The 24547-nt window shown below is 41.0% G+C and overlaps 1 protein-coding gene across 1 annotated transcript in view; it reads right to left on the bottom strand.

The window, feature by feature from the left end:
- Nucleotides 1–23816, bottom strand: part of Clcn5 (chloride voltage-gated channel 5) — a 151876-nt gene extending 128060 nt beyond the window's left edge. The window contains 2 exon segments of the mRNA XM_032889868.1: nt 21247–21407; nt 23608–23816. Of these exon segments, the coding sequence (XP_032745759.1) occupies nt 21247–21262 (16 nt within the window). The 5' untranslated portion in view covers nt 21263–21407; nt 23608–23816.
- Nucleotides 23817–24547: the final 731 nt, after the last annotated feature.

The following is a 24547-nucleotide window of genomic DNA, read 5'->3' as shown; positions in this document are numbered from 1 at the left end:
TGTAGATTGCTTTTGACAAGATGGCCATTTTTATACTATTAATCCTGCCAAACCATGTATGGTATTGGTACAGAGACAGGCAGGTAGATTAGTGGAATAGAATTGAAGACCCAGAAATGAATCCACACTCCTATGGTCACTTGATCTTTCACAAAGGAGCTAAAACCATCCAGTGGAAAAAAGATAGCATTTTTAACAAATGGTGCTGGTTCAATTAGAGGTCAGCATGTAGAAGAATGCAGATCAATCCATTCCTATCACCCTATACAAAGCTCAAGTCCAAGTGGATCAAGGACCCCCACATAAAACCATATACAATCAAGCTAATAGTAGAAAAACTGATGAAGAGTCTTGAACGCATGGGCACTGGGAAAAATTTCCTGACCAGAAGAACTCCAATGGCTTATGCTCTAACATCAAGAATCAACAAATGGGGGGTTGGGGATTTAGCTCAGTGGGAGAGCTTGCCTAGCAATCGCAAGGCCCTGGGTTCGGTCCCCAGCTCTGGGGGAAAAAAAAAAGAGGAAGAATCAACAAATGGGACCTCATAAAAGCTTCTGTAAGGGTAAGGGCACTATTATTAGGACAAAATGGCAACCAACAGATTGGGAAAAGATCTTCATCCATCCTACATCTGATAGAGGGTTAATATCCAATATATACAAAGAACTCATGAAGTTAGACTCCAGAGAGCCAACTAACACTATTGAAAAATGGGGGGCAGAGCTAGACAAAGAATTCTCAACTGAGGAATATCGAATGGCCGAGAAGTACCTAAAGAAACGTTCAACATCCTTAGTCATCAGGGAAATGCAAATCAAAACAACCCTGAGATTCCACCTCACCCCAGTCAGAACAGCTAAGAGCAAAAACTCAGGTGACAGCAGATGCTGGCGAGGATGCGGAAAAAGAGGAACACTCCTCCATTGTTGGTGGGATTGCAGACTGGTACAACCATTCTGGAAATCAGTCTGGAGGTTCCTCAGAAAATTGGACATTGAACTGCCTGAGGATCCAGCTATACCTCTCTTGGGCATATACCCAAAAGATGCCCCAACATATAAAAAAGACATGTGCTCCACTATGCTCATAGCAGCCTTATTTATAATAGCCAGAAGCTGGAAAGAACCCAGATGCCCTTCAACAGAGGAATGGATACAGAAAATGTGGTATATTTACACAATGGAGTACTACTCAGCTATTAAAAACAGTGACTTGTCATAGGCAAAGGGATGAAACTAAAATATATCATCCTGTGTGAGGTAAACCAATCACAAAAACACACACATGGTATGCACTCACTGATAAGTGGATATTAACCCAAAAGCTCAAATTACCCAAGATATAATCCACAGACCACATGAAGCTCAAGAAGAAGGATGACCAAAGTACAAACGCATCAGTCCTTCTTAGAAGGGGGAACAAAAATATTCATAGAAGAAGATACGGAGACAAAGTTTGGAGCAGAGACTGAAGGAAAGGCCATTCAGAGACTGCCCCTTCTGGGGGTCCAGCCTATGTGACCACTAAAGTAGCCACTAAACCCAACCAATATTGCTGATGCCAAGAAGTGCATGCTGACAGAAGCCTGATATAACTGTCTCCTGAGAGGTTCTGCCAGAGCATGACAAATACAGAGGCAAATGCTCACAGCAAACCATTGAACTGAGAGTGGGGTCCCCAGTGGAGGAGTTAGAGAAAGGATTGAAGGAGCTGAAGGGGTTTGCAACCCCATAAGAACAACAATACCAACCAACCAGAGCTCCCAGGGACTAAACCACCATCCAAAGACTACACATGGACAGACCCATGGCTCCAGCTGCATATGCAGCAGAGGATGGCCTTGTTGGGCACCAAAGGGAGGAGAACCCCTTGGTCCTGTCAAGGCTGGACCCCTCCATGTAGGAGAATGTCAGGGTAGGAAGGGGGAAGGGGTGGGTGTTTGGGTGGGGGAACACCCTCATGGATGAAGGGGGAGAGGGGATGGGATAGGGGTTTATGGATGGGAAACCAGGAAAGTGGATAACATTTGTACTGTAAATAAAAAAATATTCAATAAAGTAAAGCTCCTGTTGTATGAAAAACATAATAGCCAAGCATGGCAATACAATCCTAGCACTTGAAAGGTGTAGACTGAAAAACCAGGTTCACAGCAACCCTTAGCTACACAGATAATTTGAACCCCGACTACTACAAAAGATGTCTCCCAAAAATTGGGGGTGGGGGAATGAACACTAAAATATTATAAGACATTTAGCCTGATAAAGATTAAACGTAACCAGTAGAGATGACAATTTAGATAGCAACTATTATGTATGCCACAAAACAATGGCTGGATTATTATACTTCATTGTAGATAACCATTTACAGCATATTTCCCCCCTTTTTCTTTTGTGAGGGGTTAGGTTCAAAACAGGGTCTCAAACTACCGCTTAGGTTGGCCTAGAACCGACTATGTAAGCTGACCTCCAGCTTGCCTCACTCCTCTGTCACAGTCTCTCTGAGTGATGGGATTACAGGTGTGAGTCATTCTGCCCAGCTACAACTTCCGTTCATGCCCTGCCTCCTGACATACACTGTCAGAAAGGGAGAAAAGCAGGACAAGAGGTTTTCTTCTATTTGGCACTAGAGGTTAGAGATCAGAAACAGGCTTGAGCTCCGCCTGACATAAAGAAGAACTTTCCAACATTTTAATCTTCACAAGACTGGAATAACTATTATAAAAGCAATCAGGGCAGGCTAGTAGACAGCTTAAGCACTGTAACTATCATAAAAGTCCTGTGAAGTGGACACTATTGTCCTTTACAGATGAGAGAACTTAATTAAAACACAGAGGACTTAACTGATCCGCCCAAGGCTATAACCACAGCTAGCCAAGTGTCAAACCTAGAAATCAAATTCAGGCAGCCCCACTCCAGAGCCACTGCCTCTGAATAACCACAACAATCACTACAGTCACTGGCAAAGGCCACTGCAGGGTGAGTGATCTACTCATCTTAGCCAAAGGCTACACTAAACCAATATACACGCAGGTAACAGGGTTCTAGGAATCTTGAATGGTAGGCCAGTTTGGACTCAAAAACTACATGGTTTCAGGATATGGCTAATATTGGCTCTAAAGCTCCAAATCATATTAAGAGTACATACACGAGTATCAGGTGTGTTAAGACAGACCTTTGGTATAATGGTAGATAGCTAGAGTGACAGAGGGATGGCAGCTGTTTAGTTTTGTCAAATTGCAAATCACGTGTGCGTTTCAATGAGGGATCATCTATACTAAACTGGCCTGTGGGCCTGTCTATTTAGGGATTATATTGGTTACTAAGTAGATCTGCCCACTGTGGGTAACAGCATTCCCTAGGCAGGAGATCCTAGCTAGTATAAGAGTGAGAACTAGCACACAGGCATTAATTCATTATTCTCTGCTCTTGACTATGGATGTAGCTGCTTTAAGTTCCTGTTGTCTTGATTCCCATCTAACAATGGATATAGCCTGGAATTGGGAGCCAAATAAACTCTCCCCTAAATTTCCTTTGTCGGGGTATTTTATGTCATCAACAGGATATGAAACTAAGACAGACAGATTTTTAAAAAAAAAGATTAGACTTTAGCTGTGCCACAATTAGCAGCTTGAAAGTCCATTAGTGCTATTTTATGTTGTAAAATAATAGACTTCATGAGACTACAGGTATGCCTGAAAAGTATGTATGTCCTGTTTCCTATTCCAACCCGTGTTCCACCAACTGTTGCAAATCACAGCAGGTAACTACAGTTTAAAATCACAAACTGTTTAACCACATAAGCAAAGACTCATGGATTTGAGTGCAGAAAATGAAAAACTTGTTGGAGACAGTGATGCACTGTTGTATTCCCAGCACTTGAGAGGGACAAGAAGTTGTTCACGCTCATCCTCAGCTATACAGCAAGGTAAAGGACAGGCTGGGCTGTATGAGACTATGTCTAAAAAAACTGATTGTTAACAAGAATAGATTATAATTACTTCTGCTTTTTAAAAGGAAAGAAATGCAGTATTTCTCAGGAAAAGACAGCTATGTAAGATCTCACAAGAGGGGGGCCGGGGATTTAGCTCAGCGGTAGAGTGCTTACCTAGGAAGCACAAGGCCTGGGTTCGGTCCCCAGCTCCGAAAAAAAACCAAAAAAAAAAAAAAAAAAAGATCTCACAAGAGGACTCCTTTATAGCTTTAACATTTAGGATTCTATAAAAGGAAAAAAGTCAACCAGCTGAATACTATCCCCTGGAGAGCAGGAGGAATCAATGTAGCGTATTCTATATTACTCTATTAGCATAAAACCAACAAGCCAAAAAGCTTAATACAAACAACCTGTTTGCAATTACAAACTTAAGAACCCCTACTAGTTATAAAGTTCTTTGCTCTCCAAATTTCATCTTGAAAACAATATTCTTTTATTTTTCAAAGTTTTCAATTTTTTCTTTATTTTATTTTATGTATGCATGTGTCTGTGACTGTGTGTATGTACATTCACAATATGAGTCCATGAACAGAACGTCAGAAGAGAGCATTAGATTCTCTGGAACTAGAGTTAGGATTGTGAGCCACCTCGGCAACGCCAGGAACTGAATCCAGGTCTTGTCCTGGGGCCTTCTGCAAGAGCAGACAGTGCTCTTAAGCACTAAGACATTTCTCCGGCCCCTCAAAGATTCTTTTTAAGTGTTAAACATATTCCACATAAAACCAAAGCAATCAGCCATGCCTGCTGCTCCAGGCATGTAATCCTAGTACTTGGGAATGGAGGAAGGAAGATCAGAAGTTTAAGGTCATTCTCAACACCACAGTAAATGCTAGGCCAGCCTAGGCACATGACACTGTGCCCCCCCTAAAAAAACAGGAAAATAGGAACAACAAATGAACCAATTTGTTAAATATCTGGTAGCCGGCGAGAATTGAACAAAGTAATATTAGTGGAGTAAGAGGATATTCTTTTACCCTTCCCACTTCAAAGTAAAGTTGTTTCTGTTAGAGTAGCCCTCCTGGCAGCCTCTTTGTTTCATTCCCTACTCCTCCCTGTGAAGGGGGCTACAATTATTTGCCTGAAAGATTAGACCAGAAAAAAATTAAGTTAAATCTAATTTCAAGAAGGGCTATTTTAACTAGTTTTAAAACAAACAAGTCATCCTCCAGGCATAATAGTGCATACCTTAGATCCCAGGATACAGAGGTATTCAAAGGCGCCCTGGTCTACATAAGAACCCCAGTCCAGCCAGGGTTACACAGTGAGACCCTAGCTTAAAAAGAAAAATCACGACATGAAATTATATGCTCCCCTGTCCATCCTAGTACCCAAAACCATAAGTGAAACCATTAGATATAAGTCTAATGAACCCTTGGATGATCCAGGAGCTCAGAAATCAAAAAGGCTGATCTGTAATAGGAAGTTCCTATGTGGGTACAAAAAATCAGGGAGATGGGGAAGGTATAGCGAGCGATACAAAAAAGATCGCCCGGAATGCACATTTCAAGCTCTCTGACTTCTCTCCAGTGTGCACCACACCAAACCTCCATTTGGTGAGCAGACAACCATCCAAACTCAAGAGGCTGTCACCAATGTCTGCACTTCCCTTGGAGTACGGAGAGTGCCACTACCTAATTGTCTTCAACCAGCTCAAATGTCACCTCCTAGCCTGCCATCCTTAACCTAGCTACAAATTACTACTGTTCTCTTGGGATTCTGCGTCCTTTGTTTCTACTACTCATTATATAAGTGTAATCCTTTCACTAGATTATAAGTTCTTAATGGAAAGACTCAAGTCCATGGTTTTGGATGGGCCATGTTATCAAGCAGTGCTTTACACGATTGTTTAACAGATGGCAGTGAAACACTAATAACATGTTCCTAATCTTAAAAGCTCCCTTGCTCCTCATGCCTTAATAAAGCAGTCATTAGAGAGTAGGTAGAGCATAGGTGTGATATCCTCCTGTCAATGGATGCAGCAGCTAACTTCAGTCCAACGTATTAAACTTCGTTTTTGCTTCCTCTGCTTTTAGTCTCTTGTACGTGAGTGATACAAGGGTGAGATACTGCGCATTTCTCAGAGCTGCCTTGATAAAACACCATGGCAATACTGTCTAACACAAGCAAAAGCCATTCAGGCAATTTTAAATTTTCTAAATGTCGCATTAAGAAAAGAAAAAAGTGAAATGAGATGTAACACTGTATTTTATTGAATAAATTACATACAAAATAGTATCATTTCTATAGGTAACCAATGAAAACATTATTATGGTTTTTAGATTCTTCTGTATATGGACTCTTTGAAATCCACTGTCCATTTTATACTTATAGCATACATACATTTATACCAGGAATTACTTATTAGCTATGGAAGTTTTTTACTTAGTTTCTCTTTGCCCCAGTTCCGTGAGTTTAAAAAGAAGACTATTCCTCCTAACCTTTGACAGCTGGATCGCAGTGGGAGATATGTATAAAAGGGTTAAAATGGTACCTGGGAGCTGGCGAGATGAGTCAGTGAGGAAATGTTCCAGTGGCCAAGCATGTCTCCCTGATTTCATTCCTGGATCCAAATGGTGGAAGGAGAACACACACACACAAACACACACACACACACACACACACACACACACACACACACTCTCTCTCTCTCTTTCTCTCTCTCTCTCTCTCTCTCTCCTCAATCAATTAGTTAACTATAATTTAAAACAGTACCTGAAAACTCTAAGGGCTTAGTAACTATTAACTACCATGATAATCATCCATCTAAAAAATGGCTAAAAAGTATGTCTTCAACATTCATAAAGCAGCTCAATATCAGTTCTACTTTTTTGTCTTTTAAGTAGTTATCTATTAGGCCAAGCAGGGCAGCTGAGAGCAATGGAAAAAATTCTTACTTTGCACATTTAAAAATTCAAACTACTAGACAAATGGAGTTTGGGAGTCAGTCCAACAGGTTTTCTCTCAAAATGGAAGCTTAGAGCAATGCCATCGAGCTACATTATGCTAACTGTTACTTACCCTAAAACATCCTTTGAGCTCCATCCCTATTTGCTGTAATATTTCTTTTTTTAAAGAATTATTATTTAACGTATTTTGTGTATATGAGCACTCTGTCTTCATGTACATCTGCATGCCAGACGAAGACATCAGATCCCATTATTGATGATTCTAAGCCACAGTGTGGTTGCTGGGAATTGAACTCGGGACCTCTGAAAGAGCAATCAGTGCCCTTAACCACTGAGCCATCTCTCCAGTATCTGCCCTAATATTTCAGCTGTATCAATGGGCGAATAATGTAACTTATGTCTACTATTAAATACTTTAGGTTATTTTCATGCTTTGTCAGACAAATACAACATGTTGAATAATCTTATTTATACAATGTCCAAACCCAAGAATATCCAATCTTTGGTCGAACATTATTGTGGTCTTTAGGAGACAGAAACCAAGGCCAAATATTGAAGGGAAGGAACAATGGCTTTGGCATCAAAGAGTTTGATGTCTGCCTTGAATCTTGAGTAAATCATTAATATGGCTGGGGGCACTCTGGAGTGACTTTATAATAAGGTCTATTAAAATACAAAAATCAGTCAAAATGACATTTCATCAAGTCTCAGCTCCCCTGTTTAGCTCTGAAAGTAAGTTTCCTGGGGGGGGGGAGACTAAATATTGATAATGTGTACAGATAAGTTGATGGTAATTAACCACTATATAACCAGAATACTTAGGAAAACAAATGGTTCATCTATCTGATATTGACACTGCTATCACGGAAATCCAAACAGCCATCATATTCCCCAGCTTTCAACTAGGTAGCAAAGCTTAGAATTCTAGGACATTGGCAAAAACACTAAGGACATCAAGATCCAAGATCTCCCAACCTATTCCAAATTCCCTAGATCTGGGTTCCTCAGCTCTAACCAATACAGACGCTATTATCTACAAAGAATTCTTTGTTGCAGGGGGCTGGCCAGTAAAATATAAAATACCTAATATCTTCCTGCTTTCTTACATGCTAGGAACACCTCTCCACTGTTGTGAGACCCAAAATGCCTCCAGATGTTGCCAATGTCCCTAGAGACTAAAACTATCCTTGGTTGAAAACCACTACTAAAAGTTGTCTACTACGGCTGCCTTCGATTCCTGTGGAATTACGGTGATGCAAGCATCATCAAGTCTCAATGTGTCACTATTTTTGACACCAACTCATTAATATAATATGCAACTTTCATGGGCAATCCGGGTCATGCAGAGGCAAAGTCTTTTGAGCTAATTTGCATTTATGACACACATAGTGAAATATACTCTTGCAAAATGAATTGACCCATGTATATTTTTCAGACAAAAAAAAATAAATGTTTTCACACAAGTGATGACGTTTGTAGCTAATATTCAAGAGTAAGATATTTAACTTTTAAGATGTGTGATACAGTTTTTAATGTGAGTACACTGGCTTTAATTATTGAACAAAGCTTCCAATATTTGCTACCTGTCGCCCACATCATTCTCATGCTTCCTGTTTCCCTCTGAACTACTCACATGTTCTGGCTCCCAATGACTAGGACCTGTACTCAGTCACTATTTAGTGACCACAAAAGAAAGGTTACACAGTAGGCTTCAAATCCTACCTCTGCACAACTGGCAAACTCCTATGGCATCCGGGTTAGTTACCTATCCATTACTGGAACAAATACCTGAGAAGAATGGACTTACACTTTACTCTGGTTCATACTCTCTGTAGGTTTTAGCCAATGTATTGTTGGCCCACCATATTTAAGCCTGTGGTGGCACAGTACACACGTGGCAGAAGAATGTGACAGAGGAGGCTCCTCCATGAAAGCTTTCTCCAAGAAAATGTAAGAGAAAAAATAAAAGAGGCAAAGCATTCAAAATTCCCTTCAAGGACATATCTTGAAATTATGTAACCCCCATTAGACCTACCTCCTAAGTGTTCTACCACCTTCCTATAGTACCACAGGCTGAGACTCAAGCCTTTAACATATGGGCCTTTGGTGGACATTCCAAATCCCCCAAAAATCAGTATTCCAAAATGTTCCTGGGATGCATCTCTCAAACTAATTTTATTATGGTTCTTTGAGCAGGTGTTTGAACTTCCTCAGAGTAGCATTTTCAGGGAAGGCATTGTCTGCTTCTGAATCTTCCTACTCTTTTTTTTTTTTTTTTTTTGTTCTTTTTTTCGGAGCTGGGGACCGAACCCAGGGCCTTGCGCTTCCTAGGCAAGCGCTCTACCACTGAGCTAAATCCCCAACCCCCTGAATCTTCCTACTCTTACATATGCTGTATACTAATGTCTGACAAGTACTCACGAGATTACTTAAACTCAGAAAGAATAAAAAATTTTGCCACAGGAGTATAGTCCAGTTATTCACAGACCCTGTAAGTTACTGTAGCCTTTCTTACACACCTGCCTTCCTCCTTTCATTTGCTATTAAGACCACAAGATGGTCTGGAGAGATGGGCTTCAGGTGTTAAAGGCTGGGCTAACAACCAAAACTACAAGACCACCACAACCAGACTCCAATAGAAGTTTATGTCTGTCATAACTGGCCCTCATCCTTTTTGTGGGGGAAGCAGTGGAAACAGGATTTTTGGCACTGCACTCTTAGGAATAAAAAGTAACCAAGAGCACAGGTTCCATAATGAGGTAACCATGGATCCATGCTCCACCAGTTTCAATTTCAGAATAAAATGTAACCCCTCTATGCCCTACTTCCTGACCCTTAAATAGTTCTTGTGAAGATTAAAGATAATCCACAATCAAAATACTTTGCTGTTGAATAAGAAATCTAAGCAAAGCCCATTACCCAGGACAGCTGAGTACAGGTTTCAAACCCACATAAATTCAGCCCACGTAGAGCTCAGAATTGCTCTTGAATCCTTCTAAGATGTCTGTTTTCTTCCCCAAACTTCTCCTCCTTCAGACCTGGTCTGAACTGGGGCCAAAAGCTTCTGCAATCACTGGGAAAGGTGAGAACTTCCTTTGTTCACAGTGCAAAACCTCTAGGTGCAGGTTCAAGTTCAACCCCAACCCACTTCTAGAAAGCTCTTCAAGTCCTCTTATTTATTCCCCTAGAAAATCCTCATAAGTTACACAGTTGTTTTATTGGTATTTTGAGACAGGCTCTCAGGAAATGCAGGCTTGTCTTGAATTTGCTATATAGCTAAGCATAACCTTGAACTCATGCTCCTATCTCCCAAGTACTAGGATTACAAGATATACCACCATACCTAGCAAAAGTTGCACTCGGTTTATGGGCTTTCTAGTCTCACCTACAGCCGTAAGTGACTTTTGTCTTTTTCAATATCTGTTAAGCTTATCACTGGGGTTTCTAACATCTGCCTCTTACAGAGCTTCGGCAATTACTGGAGTAAAGCATGCCCTCCTTCTGAATCCATCAAAGTTTCTTTCTCATCGTTCATCTCTTGATTAGTGTTACAAAGAGAATTAGGGTCAGTTAGCACAAGATAACCATTCCTGCCTCTGAGTACCCATAACTCAGCAAAGGACTAGTCAAATCAAAGGGACATTCAGACAGACATCCCTTTGACTTCTTTTATCAGAGGCCAGTCTTCTTTTTGAGGCATATGGGCTCCCTGAAAGATTTGAAGACTTAAACAAAATCTTACAAGGTAAATATTAGGCTACTTACATATTCTCTACTTCAAGCATAAGTTTATACTTACACTCCATCTCAGGTTCAAGAAATTTTAACTGAAAGTCCATGAACAATATTCAAACAAGTTAAACAAGAATGGCAGCTACTACTCCAGACATTGACACATTCAACGCTTAACTTTGATCCGAATACATTTACTCTGCTAGTTACATATTAAAACACCCAGATATCAAAGTAATGATGTAATTACAATTATTTCATTTTTAAATGCTAATAAAAACATAATTTCAACAATTTATTCTTACTTTTTTTCTAAGCACTAATAGTTAATAAACATCTCCCCTAACTCCAGCCATCATCCTTGGTGGCTTTTCTAGAGGCCATTAGTTTTTGAACTTAGCTTCCTGCTCTTCAAAGTAACCTCCCAGCTCAAGCGATTTACCAGCTTCAGGCATAATTTTCATGTAAACTTTGTTATTTAAAGATATAGCAGATATGAGTGTTGTTAAATCAAGTAGTAAATAGACACCAAGAGAAGATTGAAAGCCCCTAACCCTGTCGCCTTTAATCACCAAGGGAACTTGAAATTGTTGCTTCTGCTAGTGTGCCGGAGAATAAGGTTTCCGAGTGATCGTAATTGCCTATCAGCATCACTGTTTAGAATGTAAAGATTTCCTAAGCACATGTATATACACATATGTACCTGCTAAGAAGATTGGCAGTGTGCCCAGCTCAGTAGTAGAGTGCTTATCTAGCATGTGCCAGGCTCTGGGTTCCATTCCCAACAGAAAAGAAGGGAAGAAGGAAGTGGAAGGAATGGAAAGGGGACTTAGAAATCCCTATCTCAGGTGTCTAAATGTGATCCTACAATTCGCAGTCTTCTTCATCTTTTTCCCCACTTAAAATCTATCATAAGCCAGGCATGGTGTTGTACACCTGCAATCCTTGCACTTGGGAAGCTGAAGTAGGAAGATTAAAGAAAATTACACAATGAATTCAAGGTCAGCCTGGACTACTCGAAGCCCTCTCTCTTGGTTATCACTCTCCATCACTATATATAGATATACTTCACCTCTTTTAATTAAATGAACAGCTTCGCATAGTGCATATATACCACAATTAATATACCTGGCAATAATGAGGTGACCAACATCCCTGCAAAAAATAAGTGATGTCCCTGCAGTTCCTCTTTAAAACAGATTCACTGAGCCAAAAGGTACTCACAGTTTACATTTTCAGAATGACTTCCCAGCCAATGGAGTCTAACTATTTATACTGCCCCCAACTGTGCACAGAGGGGGGGCTCCTTTTATGTCATCTCTCAGGTCTGAAATTCCCGAAGCAGAAATGGGGAACCAGATATTTAGCGCAATAATAGCAAACCACAGACCATTTGCTTACATTAACAATTCTCTTAACAGTTTACAAACCAACTGTTGTCAACTGAGACAGGTACACCCTGCTGTGATTTGCCCTGCCTCTACCCAAATGCTAATGAGAGAGGCCGACTCCTCCGTACTAATCCAGCTCTTAAATGAGGGATTGTTTTAGATCCAAAGATTTAGTGGATTCAGACTAGATGAGAAAAAAAACCTGCTAAAGCCCCTGGCAACCGCACCCGTAATTATCTCTAACACTAGAAATGCATGCTACATAGTGTGACTCAGTATATTTCCCATTCACCCGTGATTTGTTATAATGGCACTAGAGAAGGAGACAGGTTTTGAATATGTAAGAACTTAATATGCCTGTATACTTATAGCATGGAATGACGTAATGGAGAGATTTTGCTAGTGTGCCAGAGAATAAGGTTTCCGAGTGACTGTACTTGTCTATCAGCATCACTGTTTAGAACGTAATGAATGACAAGAGGGAATAACACTGGCCGTTTCCTGTTTTAAGAAAACACAGGGTTGGGATTTGGCTCAGTGGTAGGCGCTTTTGCCTAGGAAGCGCAAAAGGTCCTGGGTTTGTCCCCAGCCCGGGGGAAAAAAAAAAACACCTTAGCATACCTAATCGTTATCCATTACCATGACACTCTGACAGAAGGGCCAAGCAACTATACCCATTAAGGAAGATTCCATCTTTAAGTGGATGGTACCTATCCTAAATGCTCTGTCTTGGTAAGAGTCCTACCTTGGAATACTTTTCTGATTACACTGCGATGTGAGTTCTGTGTTGCTCTACTTCTCATGGAAGTAGTCGAGACAGAAATCCTAAATAAATACAACAAAGTGCCACTTAAAGCCAGACAGATTTGTTGTTGTTGTTGTTGTTGTTGTTGGGAAAGCATCAAAATATGATATTACAACGATAATTAGCTCACACTATTAACTACTCAATACGTTCTTTAGTCTTACCACAGGTCTATAAATATCTGGGCTATGAACAGAAGGAAGGAAATAGAATCTGCCACTTGCTTTTTTTTTCCAAAAGCGGGGAAACATTGCAAGTCCTGCTTGCTCTGCCATGACAGACAGAAACAACATTATATGAAACAGGAAGTTCTGAATCATAATTCTGGCTAAAACCTAAGAACCACAACTTATCTCAAAAATGATAGCGTACTAACAAAATCCACCCCCCCACACACACCACCACCACCAAAAAAAAAAAAATGTAAACATCTATAGCTCAGTAGTGCAGGGATGCTGGAGCGCTTGCATAGCATGTCTAGTGCCTAGATTCCATCCCAACACACACACACACACACACACACACACACACACACACACACACACACACACTAGCAGAGCTCAAAGGCAGAACAACACAGAATTATAAAAGGATTAGTAGGCAAATAGACAAAAAGCCATTATTAGGAGCCCAGGGACGTGGCTGTAGGTACCTTGTGGCAGATGTATGACCCTGACTGACTCACTAAATCTCAACTTCTTCCTTTGCAAGAACATTTGAATTGGATTGTATATAAGATCACTTTCTAGATTATTAATGCCCCTTAATACCCTTATTTTTTATGCTACAGCTTCTAACAATTCTACGGTTAACTCAATCACATCTTCAGTTATATGGAACAAATATCATAAATATGTGTGTATATATATCTTTCGCATATTAGTAGCATTTGTGACTTCTAAACAATATTCAGGCAATGGTGAGAGAGCTATAAATGTATATTAACTCATTCAGTCCTTCCAGTCACGCTTTAACAATTGTTATACTGATAGACTAATTACTAGCTATTTTTTGCCCCCATTTTACAGGTGATGAAGGTGAGGCACTTGAGAGTAAATACCTTGCTCAAAGCTAACAGCCAACAGTAGCACAGCCAGGACATAAGCCAAGCAACTGTCTCCTCTAAGCCTACATTTGACCCAAAATGAGACAACTTACCAGGCCCTGGGTTTCCTCCACAGCCATGTGCTTGGGAAAGAACAGTTAGATGGTAACAACATTTCTGAAAAGGTGTTTTCCTTTACTTCTGATTTAATCCTTGCCATCGAAATTCAATTCTCCATTTATTTGGAGCCCTCTGGGGAAGTGTCAAAAAGTGACAAAGCAAGACAAAATGCCTTTGTTTACTTATTTTTATTATATTTATAACTTATTGTCAGTTTTGAATTGACAACTCAGTTCTTCACTGTGCCAGACAGAGAGGGAAATGGAGTGGCTGCTGCTTCTTTGCTACCACCATAAAAACCTGACTCTCACTCAAAGAATGCTACCATGCTTGTCAAGTCTGGAGCAGATGGGTTTTTCTAGGCAATAACGGTCCAATTAGCAAGCCAGACTACCCAGATTTCACAGAAACCTCCGCAATCAACTCCTGACCCGCTTTGTAACACTCCATCGTGGCCTACCATGTGTCAGCCAGATCAGTAGAGCATGTGAGTATTTACAAATGCACTATGATGGGAAGAAAGAAAAGAAAAACCTACAAGGTCTACACGTCCCGTTTCTTTACATTTGAGGCCTACAGACATGTTTGCCATTACAACTATGCATTCTGTTACAATCGCCCTCCGCTTTCTTTTCACACTGTGACATAGTTTTCATCAGATGCTGTTGTGTCCCGTGTTGCTTTGCACAATCACTTTGTCTGCACTTTCACTCCCCCAAGGGATTTTTAAAAATCAATTGTAGAGGCAGCCAAAAATTAAGAGTCCTTGTGAAAGTATTAATAGCAAAAAGCCTGCTCTAAACCAAACACTCGGTGGCCAGATTTCTCTTCTCTTTTCTCATTCAGACGTATGAGGGGACACATACGTGAAGCAGACACCCAATTGTGTGCTACTTGTTACAGGCATTCTTTGAAAATCCCCAGACTTTTCTGTCTCCTTTCCAAATCACTTGTTCGCTGCTTTTAAAAGCAATACACATGGCTTGTACAAAATTTGAAAAATAAGCTAATATGTGAAAAAAGTGAAACAAATAAACATAGTCTAACACTTAAAAGCATACTCTCTCCCCAGTGTGGATTTCTCTCATAAGGATTTACCACATTAGTCTTGATTTTGTTATACAAGTTTGGCTTTGTAGCCTAGGATAGCCTAGAATTCATATTTCTCCTGCTTCAACAACCCAAGTACTGAAATCCCACCACCAGGCCAATTCGTCTTCATTCTTTATGGCCAAATACTATACTATATAGACAGACCTATCATAATTTATTTGCATTGCACTATATCTAGTTGTTGGACTATGAATATCTTAAGGTAAAAACGTGTGTATATGTGTGTACGCTCCATCAGAAATTAAGTTTTTTTGATTAATAAGTAATCCATGTAATAAAGTACATGTATAATTTATTTTGGTTTTTGTTTGTCTGTTTGAGACAGGATTTTACCCCGTAGCCCAGGTGCTGTCCTTGCCTAGACCTCCTGAGGGCTGAGACTGCCAACATATGCATCTCACTATCTTTCATTGAATATTGGTTTGCACTGCTGGGGATAGATCCTAGGATGCTGCAAGTGCTAAACATACATTCTACTAATAAGTTACACCTATTAAATAATTTTCTATGTATCCTTGCAGATAATTTGTGTCTGCTTTTGTTGTTTTGAAATAGTGCCTCACACCGTAGCCTAGGCTAGCTGGAATTACATAGTTCAGGCTGTCTTTGAAATCGTCCTGCCTAGCCGCCAAAGTGCTGAGATTATAGAAGTGTTCCACTATGCCTGGCTTTACACGAAAATATACATTAAAATGGGATCACACTATTAATAATTTAAAACCCCAACAATAATAGTTATTATACATTGAACCCATATGTGAAACAGTTACTTTTCCTATTTAACCCTCTCAACCACTACTTAGTGATACTCGAATTTCATTGCACATTGAAATCATGGGGCTGGGGGGGGCTTTAAAAATACTAATTAATCTCCACCCATTCCAAGAGAATCGGATTTTTTTTAAGACATCGTCTCACAATGTGGCCTTGACTGGCCTGGAAGTCACTAGAGTAGACCGGCAGGCTTTGTCTCTGCCTCTAATCCCAGGATTTAAGGCATATGACACAACACCTGGAGAGAATCAGCTTTAATTGTCCTGACGACATTTTATTTTATGTACCTGGTCATTTGGCCTGCATGTTCATTTGTGTACCACATTTGTGCAGTGCCCTCAGAAACCAGAAGAGAGTGTCAGGATGGCTGTCAGTCACCATGTGGTTGCTGGGAATCAAACCCAGGTCCACTGGAAGAGCAGCCTGTGCTCTTAAATGCCGAGTTATCGCTCTAGCACCAATTTAAAGTTTTTTAATCCATGATGATACTAATGAGCACAGGAGATGAGAACTACTATGTTAGCTACTATCTTATCCATTAATATTTTACTGAGTGTGAAGTTGAGAAATACTAATAAACACAATGGGCCAGACTTTTAACTATTAATCATTTGAAATCTTTTCGCCCCATGTAACACTATATCATAAATCAATTTCTAAGTCAATAAGTAGAGCACTATCACTTTTAGGAACTACAATAATATTCTACTGTATGACTGTAATAGAATACAAATGTTACCAATTTTCACAACGCAGAAAACGCTACAGTTAATATCTTGATTCAGATATCCTTGGAGCACCATACTTAACTCTTTCTTTAGGATAAACTAAAAAAAAGTTAGCTAATCTCCAGGTGGAGGCAGAAGGATTAAGGAGTTTGAGCCCAGCCTGGTCCACAGAGTTCTAGGACAGCCAGGGCCAGGCTACACAGAAAGAAATCCTGGAGAGAAAGAAAGAAAGAGACAGAGGGAGGGGGAGGGAGGGAGGGAGGAAGGGGAGAGGGAGAGAGAGAGAGAAATTAACTGTACCCATTCAAAATGTCGACATTTTAAAAGTATTTCTCCATTGACATTCTCAGGAGACATGTGTGAGAACAGCTGCTTCCTCAAGTTTTTACCAACTCTGAGTTCTACCATTCTTTTTTAATCTTTGCAAAATTATACTGGAGAAAATTGCATGCTATTCTAATTCCCCTTTCTTTCTCAAGTACCGAGATAGGAGGCTTTTCGTGTTTACTGGCACTTGAATTTCTCCTTTTACGTGTTTCTCTGTACATATTTCCCGCATCCATAGCATGCCTTTCTAGTAAAATAGTCACATGTTTCTTCTTCCTGTGTAAAATACAATGAACCTCATTGCAATTCTTCTTAATTTTCTCATTAACTTTATTTGTGGTATGTGCAGAAGTTTTAAATTGTTACATAACTAATGATATTAATCTTTTTCTTTATTAAATCTACCTTTGCTATTATGCATATAAATATCTACCTCGAGATTATGTCATTCCTTATTTTTTAGTTCTTTTATCATTTCACTCTCATTTAACTTTTAATTACTTAGCGCAGAAGTTCTCAAACAAGATTAGACATCAGAATTGTTCACAAGGATCCTTTAAATGCTGGGATCTTAGGACTGAATTCCAATGGGGGGAGTGAGACCTGAGCAGAAATATGTTTTAAAGAACAGAGAACTTTTTTAGCCTCCCTACTTTATTATTAAAAACTATTTTTATCCTTCTATATGTATATATATGTGTGTGTGTGTGTGTGTGTGTGTGTGTGTGTGTGTGTGTGTGTGTGTATAAAACTTTTTTCCAAATTGCTTTGTCACATTTGTTAACTAAACTATTAATTCGGAATGTTACCTTTATCCTAGGTAAATTCCAGGAGAGCAGAGTCTGTAGCTTTCTCCTAGACTCTGCATCTGTAGGGCCAGAAGACTATCCAGTATATTACTTGAGTTCAGTAAAGACTTGTTATATAACTAACGGGAGTCTCCTTATGACTTCAAACTAGCTATTCTCCTCTTTGGTGTTTTCTTAATCATTAGACCCAAACCCTCTGATGTTTTTAATACTGAGTTTCAGTTATCAGAAATATGAATGCACCCTCTGTATATTCTGTTTAAAGTAGCCAGACTATGTATTAGAGGATTCCATTGAGTGAGTTCAAAATAGTAACACTGACCATGTTGAAGAGGTACATGAATTCTGATCAGGTGTTCAATGAAGAATTGGTCAACAATGACCCCCCCCCCCAAAAAAAAACCAACCCAGGAGGATTTGAGGTTTTTAACTCTTAAAATTTCCCAACTAATTGCCTCCAGAAATTAATGCAAAAGCTTCCTTGAACTAAGGACAGACTCACACATTCCCTCTTCCATAAACCCATGAAAAGAACAATGGAATAAAGAATCCTTAGGCTGAATTCAAGTCCTGTCATTCATTCAACCAATACCTAGCTGACCTTGGGCATGCTAGACTCTATGATGGAGTTACTTGTTTCCTAAGAATCTCTTCCGATGTAAACCTCTACCTTTAGAGCCAAACAGACTATTATATGGCCAGAGACAACTAAGGTAAAACAATAATGGGGTTGGGGATTTAGCTCAGTGGTAGAGCGCTTGCCTAGCAAGTGCAAGGCCCTGGGTTCGATCCCCAGCTCCGAAAAAAAGAAAAAAGAAAAAAAAAACAATAGTAATAGCAGGTGATAGTAGTCATTGCTATTACATTACTAAATTATGAAGACTTTTACACACTAAATTAAATTCTAAGTGTCTCGTGATTTTAATATAGTATTAAGTGCTTCACATATAACTCAGTTCATCTTCACAAGCGTATACAGTGAGTTCTTTTCTCATGCTCATTTTACAGTGGAAACCATGAATCACAGATGGCTCAAGCTGTCCAAAGCCGCACAGCTAACGAGTGATAGAGCCAGGACTTCAATCCAGATTCATGTGGCTGACTTTAAAACTACCATTTCCCCCTTAAAAGTTGCCCCAAACCAGCCAATAAACTACAGTGATCCTAAATGCTCAATTCTGTAGAACACTTCCCTCTTAACAAGCAATCAACGAAATGAGGTTTCCGTCCATGTAAAGTTAAGCAGAGCACATTGCAGAGCCTCAGGTCATAAGGTATGTTGCTAAGAAAATATGGCATTTTATTTATGAATAATTATTAATCATTAAACATGGCACTATTTTACAGTCAAATAAGACATCGTTAACAACCATCAGCACAACTGTAGAGGAAAACGACAAACTTCCTGCGCATCACCAGGAACAAAAGCACTCCAGGCTGGATCCTTTTTCAAAAATGCCTTTGAAATATCAACCTGACAGCCCAAAGGAATCAAAAGGAGCCAAGGAGGTCAAAAGTTTAGCACAGTGGCGTCTAGCATCCCCTTTGGCCACCTCTCATGTTTCCCATCTCAGAGAACGGCACCTCTAGCTCCCATACCCAAGCTGGCCGTCAGTCCAGGGTCAGTTCTTCAGTCCCGTCATACAGCATGCAGGAGCTCACCACATTCTTTCCAACCTCTCTGCCCTTGCTTCTCTTCCCAGACCCTCGCTATCTGTCCCCTTAACCACTACTTCAGAAAAGTAATGAGTGCAGCCTTTTACGGTCTCCAACACCACCTCAGCTCGCACTGCGGCCAAAGTAATCTTTCTGAAACCAAATCTGCTTAAGTTACTTCCCTGTTTAGAATCTTTGTCTCCAGGATAGAGTATAAAAAGCCTTCCTAGAACATATAGGGTCCTTTATTTTCTGGCCTCCAATTCCCTTCCTTGATTCATCTCACACCAGGCAAACAAAGCAAGCTGAAGTTCCTGAACAGTGCCACGCTGTCTGCCTAGAACGCGATTCCCTCACGTATCCATATGGCCAACTCCTACGCACTTTTAGAGCAGCTCAAACCTCAAAGTTCACCATGCTTTTTCTCTAGGCTTGCATCTCATTTTACACCTCTCCCTGTGGTAATACTTAATGTGACACAGTTTATTCATAAGTCTGTCTTTCCCAGATCATAAGGAACCCGCCAAGCTTCTCCGCTTTACTCCTGTCTCTATTCTGTTTGGTGAATGAAAAGAATTTCTTAGGATTTAACTGCACGAATACACACACACACACACACACACACACACACACACACACACACACACGCCACATGTCATAGATGAGGAGGCCAGAGAACAATTTATGATCTATTTGTGCCCTTCCATCCCACATGGACCTCGGGGACAGAACTCAAGATGTCTGTCTTGGTAGCAAACACCTCTACCCACTGAGCCTTCTCACTGTTTATGATAAATGCCCATCAAAGCCAGCATACAATCCAAATCCCATTTCAAAAAGCATCTTTAAACTGTCCATCCATGTATATCAAAACTGTGTAACATTTGGGTATGTACGTGTTTTAAATCACGGACTCAAGAGAATATTTTGAAAAGACTCATTAACCCCACAGGCAACTCCAGCTTCTGAACATTCACAGACATTGAAGCTATTTTTTTTTTTACTCTACTTCGTATAAGTGGTCCTGAACCTTTTGTGCGTCACAGACATAGTTCCGTAGTTTCTGTCAATTAATTCTTAAACCCACATTTCTTCTGTGGTCATCATAAGATTAGATTCTAATAAAAATCCTGAACATTCTGAAGACTGACGCCCAATCTCACTAAAAATAACAACTTTGCATGAGATAGAATCCACAACAAGAGATATAATTTATCACCGAAAACATTGTTGAGCTTGGCTCTTGGGTACGTTCTAATATGAAAATCAGTATCTTCCTCCTGCCACCAAAATATAAACATAAGATTCAATGAGCCTTTCAACTGCCAAAACCCAAAAGATGTCTTCATTAAGAAGAGGAAGCTTGAGAGGCAACTAAGTGTGTCTCCCCCTACTTTCAAGAATCTTATAATACAAATTTGCTTGAAATAAATGAAAACCACAAATTGGGAAAAATGTATCTCTCCTTCCATATAATCCCCAGGAATACATGTTTAATTGAAGGAAATTCTTTTTTCTTTTTTTTTTTTCAGAGCTGGGGACCGAACCCAGGGTCTTGTGCTTCCTAGGCAAGTGCTCTACCACTGAGCTAAATCCCCCAACCCCAAGGAAATTCTTTTCAATGCTCCTGGTATAATATTTGTCTGATTAGCCATTAACATCCACTTGAGAATCATATGAATATTCGAGCTAACAACAGCTTCTCTTAAATAAATGTGCATTGTCCTAGTAAAGAAAGGGTTAAATTAAAGAAACAGCTGGCTGGCAGCCATAGCTCTGGGGGTAGGGTGGGGGTGGAAGACAGCAGGAGGACAAACCAGTTAGAGGAATAAGTGTTAATTTCTTACCCTGCCACATGGCCATCTTGTACCTATCTTCTCCCAAGCTGGGTCACAGGCTCAGAGCTTTCCAGAGGCCCCCCCCAGTTTTGGAGGGGGACTTAAAGGAGGGTATAAGTGGAGATGCAACTGTGTGGTTCTGCTTTCTGCAAGATTCTAAGGCCCCAAACCTGAAAATGTAAAACAGAAGAATGAAAATCGCCAAAGAAGACAAAGAATTTCAAATTCTTGAAAATGAGACCCTGAGCCCCTCTGAACCTCTCTTTGAAAGACGCCATACACAGTGTCAAGTTCCCCTCACCCCTTCACAGCAGTATTGCTGGTGAGAGAGTGCAGATCTATCACCAGTTAACACTGTCATTCACGGCTGTAGGGTTCTGTATGAATCATTGGGACTTCAGTAAATGAGGCTGGACACTCATTAAGGGATGAGTAAGGGGTTGGTTGAGATAAATTGTGATAGCCGTTGTGCTTTGTATCTTAAGTTCCACACTCTGGTGAATGAATTCTTCTTCTGCCCATAAAGATTCAGGGTTACATGAAGACATCAGTAGAAAAGAGAACAGACTCTGTGAATAAAGTGTTAAAATAAATCTTACATATAAAAAAGGGAGTGTAATAAAAAGTAAGAACTGATGACACCCATGGGGAGGTGGGTCTTCCTTTCCCCTTTATTTTGTATTTTCCTCGCTTTGCAAAATTCCTAGAGTGAACATATTATATTGTTTGTATAGTGAGGGAATGAGTCAAGGACAAAGAAGAACATAAAACTAGAATATTAATATTAATACAATCAAAGTAACTTAGCTAACTCCCGGTAATACATTTTCAAATTCAAAGCTGTTGAGAAAGCATCTCCATTAAAAAGAACTTGGTGTCCCAGCCTGAGTTCAATCCCTGGACTCCAAGTAGAGATGGAAAGAAAGAACTGACTACGGAAAACTGCGCGCCCCACCCACAAGCACATGCATACACGCGTCGAAACCATACTGATAAAATTTGAATCTTTAAATTCAATCTTAATGCTGCTTCCAGTTATATGAAAGGAGTTAGAAAGCAAAGGAAAGAACTAACGGGTGTGACTACTGGCCTTAGTTTGGTGTGTAAGTTTCATACATTAAGCACTTTGTCCATTTAAACAAGTTTTTAAATATTTTACAGCATAAAAGCTAATTTGCATTTTTTTCAGAAAGGCCCTCACCTTTTTGGCCTGAGGCGAATTTCTATTTCTATTGATTTTTACAGAACCAATGTGTGCAACTGTGAAGTGAAAAGCTAAAGCCCTAACGCTCAAGGCTAATACTAGTTTGAGAAGAGTGTTGGCCCTCTTTAGTGACCTCTTTTTCTTTAAAGAACAAAAAGGTTCATGTGTGCACCAGTCCTCAAAACTCCAACAAAGATCTGGCTTTGGATGAGGAAAGGCTCCTGAAATCCAAGAAAAAGAGTGCTTAAGAAACTTAAACTCTGAGGATGAATTCCCCCAGGAAAAAGTGAGTTATCTGAAACATGGCACAGTTTTAAGTTTGCCCCCCCCCCCATTTTGCTTACTCTTACAGAAGTACTGATCAGTGCAGTGTGTCGTGGAACAGGGGAAATTTAACAGCTCTGAAATTCAACCCGGGAAATTACTAATAGATTTATGAAGTATGTGCAAAGCAGAATCTCCCTGGCTTTTAATGCTTCACCTTCTGGCTTTCCCCTCATTTACTCGGTGCAGCTTCCACTGACGTTATCACACGGACACACGTCCAACTTCGGGCAACTGATTCGTTCTGAAACGTTCCTAAAGGTAAAAAGCGCGTCAAAGTTAAGCTCAAGCTTTCTTTCCATTACTAGTAAAGGCGCTGGAACGCGGGGCTCCAGTGTCTGGAAGCAGCAGCTAAGCGCATTGGGCGGCAAAGGGGGAAAACGCAGATCAACTTCTTCGCCCAGGCCGTCTGGACTGCACTTCACTAAGAACCCCTGGAAACCTGTGGCAGGTCCAAAGCAGGAGCAAGCAGAACCTGGCCTCTGCTGCTTTCCCCAGCGAACGCCGCCCCAGCCCTGTCTTCTGGAGAAGCGGACGCGGCAGCCAAGCTCCCAGCTTTCAAAGCTGGGCGGGCTTGGCGCCGCTTGGCAAGGAAACTTCGATCGGCAGCCTGGGGACCCTGATCCCAGAACTGGGCTGGGCTGCCGAGGAGATGCCGCCCCGCTCTGGCAGGAACCAGCCTGTCCACCTCCTTCGGTGGCGGCCGGGCAGGGAACGCCAGCTCCGGGGACCGCGGTGGCAGATGAGCGCTCTTCCCTGCTCCTCGGGGGGCTCCTCGGGTGGGCCGGCGGCCGGCGACCTGGGAAGGACCTGTTGGGGAAGGAAAGCCCGTTTGCCTTTACCTGTCACCGGGGTCCAGCGCCGCGGAGCCCGTGTCCACCGGCGGTGGGCAGCGCGCTCAGTCGGCTCTGGCGTTCCACACGGCGAGTAGAGCTAGCGCCCCACGTAGCCGGCGGAGCTTCATTCACACAGCCCAGCCGGGAGGAGGGGGAGCGGAGCGGGAGCGAGGCTCATGTGACAGGCGCCTTGGAGTATTAGCTCTGCCAAGACGGAGTCTGCGCATGCGCGCCACGGAGGGCCCTCTCCAGGCTCCTCCGCCCAGCCAGGGGGGAAAACGCGGCCAAGAAGCTGCTGCTGGGAGGAGCTTCGGCATGCGCAACCGCAATAGGGTAGCCAGGCTTGCAGCCATATTTAATGAGGACTGGGCGGATCCAACCCAAGTGCTGGGCGTGTCAGTTGCATTTGGAGAAAAGCACAGCTCCATTCGGTTTCATTGTTTGCAGATTGCCTACCTTGGTTTTGCTTTTGTCTTTAGAACAAACTGTTTATCCTGAGCATCTTGCCCACAGCGTAATAGTAGAAATATAATACTAATGACATCAGACCACATATTTAAGCCTCCTAGATACCAGGCATTGTTCTGGCTTACTATACCTTCTTTATTAGTTGCATTTAATGATCACAAGAACTCACGAAGAAGTATCGTTATTTATTTTCCCTCGTAAAAATACAGAGGCACAGAAAGGTCGCATAGCTTTTCCGATCTCACACTGTAGTAGCAATAGGAAGAGTGATCAAATATGGTGATGCTTGCAGGGGCCAATTTAATCTCATACAGGGAAATCTATATTGCAGTTATTTATCGATATTATCGCCAATTTAATCATTACCAAGCGAAAACTCAAGCTGACACATACTTCTAATCCTAATACTTAGGGGTTGGAGGTAGGAGAATCAGTCCGAGGTCACCCTAGGCTATACAGCAAGTTTCAGGGCAGGGCA

Source organism: Rattus rattus, chromosome X, assembly GCF_011064425.1.
Source record: "Rattus rattus isolate New Zealand chromosome X, Rrattus_CSIRO_v1, whole genome shotgun sequence".
In the NCBI taxonomy this organism is placed as follows: domain Eukaryota; kingdom Metazoa; phylum Chordata; class Mammalia; order Rodentia; family Muridae; genus Rattus; species Rattus rattus.
This window is presented reverse-complemented; position numbering and strand designations above follow the sequence as displayed.